Source organism: Terrapene carolina, unplaced genomic scaffold, assembly GCF_002925995.2.
Source record: "Terrapene carolina triunguis isolate 2854851 unplaced genomic scaffold, T_m_triunguis-2.0 Scaffold193, whole genome shotgun sequence".
NCBI classification, from domain to species: Eukaryota; Metazoa; Chordata; order Testudines; family Emydidae; genus Terrapene; species Terrapene triunguis.
The window spans coordinates 940,284-948,174 of NW_020664544.1; the positions used below are offsets into that span (position 1 = coordinate 940,284).

At 62.1% G+C, this 7,891-nt stretch overlaps 1 protein-coding gene across 1 annotated transcript in view; it reads left to right on the forward strand.

Moving 5' to 3' along the window:
- The first annotated feature begins 2,743 nt into the window (after positions 1-2,743).
- Positions 2,744-7,891, forward strand: part of EZH1 (enhancer of zeste 1 polycomb repressive complex 2 subunit) — a 37,983-nt gene continuing 32,835 nt past the window's right edge. Inside the window, exon 1 of the mRNA XM_029912222.1 lies at positions 2,744-2,894. Within this exon, the coding sequence (XP_029768082.1) occupies positions 2,744-2,894 (151 nt within the window). The remainder of the gene's footprint in view (positions 2,895-7,891) is intronic.

Sequence of the window (7,891 nt, forward strand, 5' to 3'; positions counted from 1 at the left end):
CCCCGCACGTGGGACGCCACAGGCAGCCGATGGTGCGCCGCACACCTCCCTGCACGTGGGATGCCGATGGTGCGCTGCACACCCCCTGCATGCGGGAGGCCACACGCGCCAGAGGCACTGCACCATGCGCCCTGCTCTCAGCATGCTGACAGCTGCGCGCAGGGAAACAGGACACACGGCAGCGCTGACTCGTTTGAAAATCCCCTTCCCCCACGGGATCGTTACTGAGCTGGGGTGCTCGGGGTCCCGGAGCCCGTCTAAGAGCAAACCCCAGTGAGCCGATGCTCTCCCCCGGCGCCTGCCCGTGCCCCGGCACTGCATGCACTCGGCTCCCAGCCCCAGAGCGCCTCAGAAGCATGGATCTGTCGGGGGTGGACGGGCATCCAGACCTGCCGATCTGCTCCCACTGACACCAGCTCCACTCTGGCGTGGCCATGACTGTGGCGTGGAAGGTGGTCCAGCAGTACAGGGTGATCCACTCCAGATAGGTGTCCCTGCAGTGGGCCGACCCACCCTCCTCGGCAAAGGGGCCTAGGGAGAGAGATCTGCCCGTTAGTCACCCCGGAGGAGCCGTGACAGAGCTCTGGGCGGGGCGGAGGCCCCAGCACTGCAATGCCGGCCTAGCCTGCTCTACCCCAGCTCCTGGCAAGGCACATAGGCTGGGGGAATGAAGGACCCCAACCCGCAGCTCCGTCCACTAGCTCTGCCCCCTGCAGTGCAGCTCCCGTCCCCTCCCACAGCCCAGCGGAGTCCAGAGCGTGCCCCTCGCCTCGGCCCGGCAGCATCAGAACCAGCCCCTGGCTCCCCGGAGAGGCTGTTTTGAGAGCCCCAGCTAAGACACGAGATCCCAGAGGCCTGGCCAGACACTCAGCTCCCACAGTCCGGGCTGGGCTGGGCTGGGCTGGGTGGACCCAGGAAAGTGCCTTTGTCCCTTGCCTCCTAGCAGGGCCGGGGCCCGGAGAACAAGTCTCAGTGTTAGCTGGCTGCTGGCACGGGGCTGTGACAGCAGCTCGTGGGTCGGGGGCCTGCCCCCAGGCTGAGCCAGAGCCCGTTAGCTCCAGGCACCATCGGCTGCTCTCTAGCGGCAGCGGGTGTCTCTGTGGTGCATGGTGCCCCCGTGCAGAGCCCCCCAGTCCTGTTGGGGGGACCGACACCTGGGCATGATGGGTCCAGGGGGGCGTCACTCACCTTCCTCCTCCAAATACAGGTAATGACCTGCAAGAGCAAAGGGGAAGGATCAGAGCAGGGAGGGGGCGAGCCAGCGGGGCCTGGCCGGGGTGAATCTGTCCAGCCCCCGTCTCAGCTGTGTGGGCACCATCAGCAGCGCTGGGCACCGTCTCCCTCCACCCCAGCCCAGGCTGCTCTACCCGCTAGCCAAGACCTTGGGGAATCCTCCAGGAAGGCACCCCAGGAGCAGGGGGTCCCCACGGAGCTGGGTGCCCTCAGCACTGGGTGGGAGCTCTGGGGAAACAGGTTACTGCTGGGGGGAGACCCCCAGGTGCCTGCACTTCAGCACCCCTGACAGCGCCCACCTCAGGGGCAGGAGGGGGGGCACCGGGAGGGTGTGAGGGGGGAGGTGCTATTTGTGGCACAGGGTGAAGGAGGGGAGCTCAGGATCAGGCCCCCAGAATTGTTCCCGGGGTCCCGCCTTGGGAGGCGAATACAGGGGACTCTTACTTTCATCCTCGAGGTCTCCGTAGGTCAGCTCCCCGCGCCCTGCAGCAGGAGACGAGAGCGGTCACAGCAGAGCTGGGCTTGGGCCCCCACAGGCCATGCCACACCCAGCCCTGTCGCTTGCCCAAGTGGAGGGGAGGCCCCGGCTTTGGAGGGAGATGCCGAAGGGGACGGGCTGGGGCTTCCCCCTGGGCCCTGGGGAGACCCCCCCCCCGTGGGGAGCAGGGCCCATGCGCTCAGGCGATGCACCTCCCTCGGCTGTAGCCGGGCTGTCTGCGGGGGCCAGGCTCCAACATCGGGGGCGCTGGCACCGATGGGCTGGTTCCTGAGCAGACAGATTGATTTTCCGGGCCGAGGAAGGTATGCAGCAAATATCACCTCGAACTCGGCTCCGAGGCCGGGCGGTGGGGCGGAGCCGGGGCATGGGTCTAGCAGGGCGGAGATGGAGGCAGAGGATGGAAATGCCCAGGGACTGACCGCGCCGCAGGAGGAGCTGGCGTGTCCCTCCCTGGCACATGCCCACTCATACCCCTGGGGGCCATTCCCATCCACCCCCAAGGACTTTGGATGCACTGAGCCCAGCCCCAGCCCACCAGGACCCCCAGCACAGCCCCAGTGGCTCTCGGTGCCTTGGCCCGGGACGGGCTTACTCAGCACTGCAAGAGAGGCCCTGGCTGGGAGCATGAAATGCTGATCATCCCCTGGGGCCTCCGACTGGCCGCAAATCACCTCAGAGCTGCTTGGCACCTGCTCTGCTCAGGGCTCCTGGGGTGGGGAGGGGTCCCCAACGGGACAGCCCGGCAGAAAGGAACCCAAACCCACGGGAGACGCGAGAGCCAGGAGCGCCCTGCTGGGGGCGGGGGGGGGGAAGATGGGCTGTACCCCCTCCCAAACGGTAACAAGCCCTCAGGACAGGCGTCAGCCCGACGCAGCCGACCCCCCGCCCAGCCCTTCGGGGCCCTAGGGACGGGACACAAGGAGAGCGCTCGTGCCCCCCGCTCGGACCTCTCAGCTGGGTGCTGAGGGCGTCTGAGGAGCCAGGCGGGGGCTGCGTGTGCGGGAGGCAGCGATGGGCCGAGGGACGCGCCCTTACGTTGCCTCGTCTGACTCCATGGTCTGTGCACACGGCCGGGTGCTGCATGAACCCCTGGGCCTGCGCCAGGGACCCCACTGGGCACCCGTGCCCCCGGAGCAGCAGGGAGGGCTGGCGACCAGCCAGGGTGCTGGGATGGGGACCGGCTCCCCGAGGAGCTGGGCTCTTCATGCTGGCAATGCCAGGCAGCTGGACCGTCCCCAGGGGGTGCCAGCCTAGGGGACACAGCTCCCTTCAGTCCATCCCCGCCAGCAGGGCCGAGCAGTAGCAGGTGGGTCACAAAGCGGCAGCACCTGCCCTGGGCGAGGGAGACGAGACAAATGCAGCAGCTGGAGCCGGGGCGGTTTGCCAGGTCGGCCTCTCTCTGCCCGGGCAGCATGTCAGGCCTGGAGCCAGGCTCGGCATCCAACCCGCTGGGGATCAGACCGCAGGGGCCCAGCGGGAGCTGCCAGGCCTGGGATCTTCGGGAAATCTGGCCCCACACGCAGGACCCTTACCCCACTGCAGGAGCGGGATTAGCAGCCAGCAGCAGAGGCACCGGGGCTGGCCAGGCATTCTCCCCACCTGTGGGGCCAGGGCGCAGAGTTCCCCAGGAGAGGACCAGCAGGGCCCTTCCCCAGATATCCCCCAGCCACTTATCGCCCCATCTAGCGCCTGGGCGATTGGCGGCCGCCCGCCAATGGGAGGGAAGGGGGCAGGGAAAACATCCGCTCTCCCAGGGGCTGGATCTTCCAGCCTCCAAAGTCATCAGATAAGAGGTCAAGTGAGATCTCCAGGCTGCGGGTAACTGTACAGGGAGGGAGGGAGCCGGTTCCCCTGCTTGGGATGGGGCAGGGGGCTGGGGGGTTGGTAAGGGAGCGCTCCAGGCTCCGGGACTGGGGGACAGGCTGATGGCTGACTGGTGCCAGGCATTTCTGCTCACCCGCTCCAAGGTCTTCCTAGCTTTGCCTCTTCTTTGCTGGATGCATTTTGTTAGGAAAACAGCCCCAGCCCCTGGAGAGGTGGGGCACTGGCTGAGGGCAGCAGAGCAGCCCCACAGAGCAAAGACAACTGGGGGGTGAGAAACCCACCCACGGAAAATCTCCCGGTACCAAATCTGTCTCCCACGGGAATAGGGTGACCAGATGTCTCGATTTTGGGGTCTTTTTCTTAGATAGGCTCCTATTACCCCCCACCCCCATCCCGATTTTTCACACTTGCTGTCTGGTCACCCTACGCGGGAAGACACAGAGCTGGGCTGGCCCTACTGGGATTTCAGCTGGTCGTTACACAATGTTTTGGGACCGGGTTCTTGCACCTGGGGCGGGGATGGGGAGTTGTCTAGCCCCATTTGCACTCTCTTTAGTCGAGGGCCCTGCCCCTGGAATGCCCTCGGAGAGCCGCAGTGTGATGTGTTCTGGCAGTGCCCCCAACATGCCCCTTACATCAGGGCTGTGAGCAGGGGCGTGCAGAGCCCAGGTGCTGCGAGTGGGGGAGCCATTTCTCCCCACTTTAATGCCCCAGGACTCTGCCAGAGCAGCATAGGAGGGCCGGAGGGTAGGTGAGACTAGGGCTCCAGGTAGTTCAAACTGATGCTTGGACCCCTCTGCCCCCCACCCTCAGCTACACACGTTATAGAGGGGTGCTTAATACTGCGGTGATGTGCGGCACCAGAACCTAACTGGGCTGGGCCAGGATTCTCTCCAGCTCCTGGGAACGGGCATCACGATAAGTCAGGGATCGGGCGGGAGGGGAGTTCGCTCTCCGTTAGCTGCAGCCCACAATGCCTTACAGCTATGCCCTGAAACTGCTGACCGGGCAGCTGCATGCGCCACCGAGCAGGGAGAGAGGCCAGCTCAGAGGCAGGATTCCATCCATGTCAGCAGCTGGGAGCGCCTCCCCTTCCCTGTGGGAGAAATCCCGGAGCTGGGAGCGCCTCCCCTTCCCTGTGGGAGAAATCCCGGAGCTGGGAGCGCCTCCCCTTCCCTGTGGGAGAAATCCCGGGGCTGGGAGCGCCTCCCCTTCCCTGTGGGAGAAATCCCGGGGCTGGGAGCGCCTCCCCTTCCCTGTGGGAGAAATCCCGGGGCTGGGAGCGCCTCCCCTTCCCTGTGGGAGAAATCCCGGAGCTGGGAGCGCCTCCCCTTCCCTGTGGGAGAAATCCCGGGCAGTGCAAACAAAAGCGACCAGCTCCAGCAGGTAAAGCTGAGACCATCAGCAGGGCCCTGATTCACTCCAGAGAGGAAGGAAAAGTCCAAACAAAACATACAAAGAAGGGTGATGACAAACCAGTACAGGGATAAGAGCGGGAGAGCAAGGAAACAAACCCAGGGGGCCAGACCCTTGGCTGGAGTGAAGTGGCTCAGGGCCACCCACATCACCAGAGGAACACGGCCACTCACGGCAGATGAGAATCCAGCCTTCACATGTGGTCTAGGAGAAGGGAGTGGTCTCACTCATAGAATATCAGGGTTGGAAGGGACCTCAGGAGGTATCTAGTCCAACTTCCTGCTCAGAGCAGGACCAATCCCCAACTAAATCCACAAATGGCCCCCTCAAGGATTGAGCTCACAACCCTGAGTTTAGCAGGCCAATGCTCAAACCACTGAGCTATCCCTCCCCCCGGGTCCATCTAGCCCAGTGTCCTGTCTGCCGACAGTGGCCAATGCCAGGTGCCCCAGAGGGAATGAACAGAACAGGGAATCATCAAGTGACCCATCCCCTGTTGCCCATTCCCAGCTTCTGGCAAACAGAGGCTAGGGCCACCATCTCTGCCCAGCCTGGCTAATAGCCATTGATGGACCTATCCTCCAGGAACTTCTCTAGCTCTTATCCGCATCCTGAGCCAGGCTCTTATCCGAGCCAGTTTGCTGTGATTGGAATCTCAGCCCGGCATAATTGTGACCTTCAGCCGAGCCCAGCAGCAGGGCAGGAGCGGCTCCACGAGATCAGAGGCTTTCCCAGGGAGGCAGGGACCGTGTTCCCTGCTCGGAGCCGCACGCACACACAGCGCTTCCTGCGCTGGCGCCACTTGCGGGGCTGAAGAGGAACCGTGGGGCCGTTCTTGCAAAGGTTGGTTAAGCCAAGCCCCAGCCCAGCCTCCCACTCAGCTCATGAGAAAAGCCATAGCCAGCCGGTGCAGCCAGCCTGTCCCAGCCCCACAGCCGTTCATTGCTCCCGCCGCTCTGAGCCGCCGCCCCACACTGGACAGGGATCACATAGCCCCATTCTTATCTTTGAGGTTCTAACCAGCCGTGCCCCAAGCCCCCGAGGCCCCGCAAACACAATGATCTCTCCATTCCCCCCCACTCGCCCACTCTCTGATCGCTTGCACCAAGAACCTGTCCACACTTGGGAATTTACTAACGGAGCTATTCTGGAATAAGGGTGTCCACACGAGTGCTCAGTCCAGAATAGCTGTTGTGGTACATTTCCAAGCACAACCAACCCCTGAGATACGGGGGGGGGGGGACATTGGGACTCCCTGCCCTGCACAGGAGGGTTTGTCTCAGCCCAGGGTAGCACAAAGAGCTCCTCTCACACCATGGAATTCCCCCAAAGGCTCCACATGCAGGTTGGATCCTGTCCAGAGGCCCCTGGCACCACCACCAAAGCCAGGGCCACCCTTGCAGGCCGCTGCAGCGCCGATGATTTTGGAATACAGGGGTGGCCTCTGGCTGGGAGTCACAATCCCTTTGTTTCCCTTTCAGCAGCTGTGTTTAGCTGCTTGCTCGGGCAGTGCCTGCTGTTTAATCTTGAGTCCGTTCTCATTTAGATCCCTGCTGCTGGCAGAATACGGAGCTAGGATCTGGTTTAGATGCAGAGCTCTCTCACAGGAGGAACAGATGTGCAGATGGGATGACAAGTCACTAGGCACCAGCCAGGCTGGGGGCCTCAGGAACAGCTAGAGCCTGTAGGATTGTTTGGTTTATGGGAGGGACGTGTGTGTGGCTCCAAGCCCCTGCCCCTGCATGCGGCAGGTCTGCAATCTTACTCCTGTCCCCACTGAAGTCAAAGGCAGAAGCTCCCATTGACTTCGGAGCAGACTGGGGAGCTGCGAGGGCAGCACGGCACGGCGCCACGGCAGCATTCATAGTGCTGTGCCTCGTTCTCGCTCTCCGAGGCAGCGGGAACGTGCTACGGGGCACAAACATTCCCCCTGCTCAGCCATATCAAACTGGTCATAAGAAAAACAGGGCTTTGAAGCCAATCAAGATAAAGCAAAATATAAACAACAGGAGATTTTTGTTGGAGATACCGTAGCACAAATAATTCCTGTTTCCCTGGGAGAGCTGATGCTAATCAGCATTTGTTCTGCTGCTAACGCAGCCCCAACCCACCGGGCTGGAAACCCAACCCCAAAGCAAACTGAGTGTAGTGTTTCTGCAAGGAAAGGCAGGGGATTATTACTCTGAGTGGGGGCCAGGTTCCTCCAGGATGAAATCGTCCTGTCTGCTTGCTCAGCGCTGGCTGCTCAGGTTTCCCAGTAGCACTCTCTCAATGGCAGATTGCAAAACTTGAGACAGTTCCTGACTTCCCCCTGCGGGATCCAGGTAAGAAGGGCAGTTCTCACTACCCAGCAACTGAATGGCTGACACCCTGCCCTAGTGCCCGGTTCTCTCACCTCCTAATTCAGGGGGAAATTCACCCCTGAGCGGTGCCAGCACAAGGCCTTGGTACCCCCCCACCCCTCATCCCTTAAATCCTGCTGCAGCCCTATGGGTTAGGTTTGGGGAAAGCTTAGCATGTGTCAGGTGCATGGCGAGTGCTGAGCATGGGCCACAGGGGTCTTGAAATACACAGAACAGTGCAGCCCAGGCCAGGAGTGATACTCAGTACAATATCCAGCTCCTGCCGGGCAGAGGCTGACGTTAACAAGGAGCAGAATGAGGAGTCTGGAGAGGAGGCGTCGGCCTTCAGCTGCATTTAGGGCGACCAGACAGCAAATGTGAAAAATCGGGATGGGGGTGAGGGGTAATAGGAGCCTATATAAGAAAAATACCCCAAAATCGGGACTGTCCCTATAAAATCGGGACATCTGGTCACCCTAGCTGCATTCCCAATAGCTGAGCTGTGACTCTGGCCTGACATGTGAAGGGTGGCGGTGGGGGTGAGCGGATTTGATGTGCGATTCCTTTTCCTGGCATA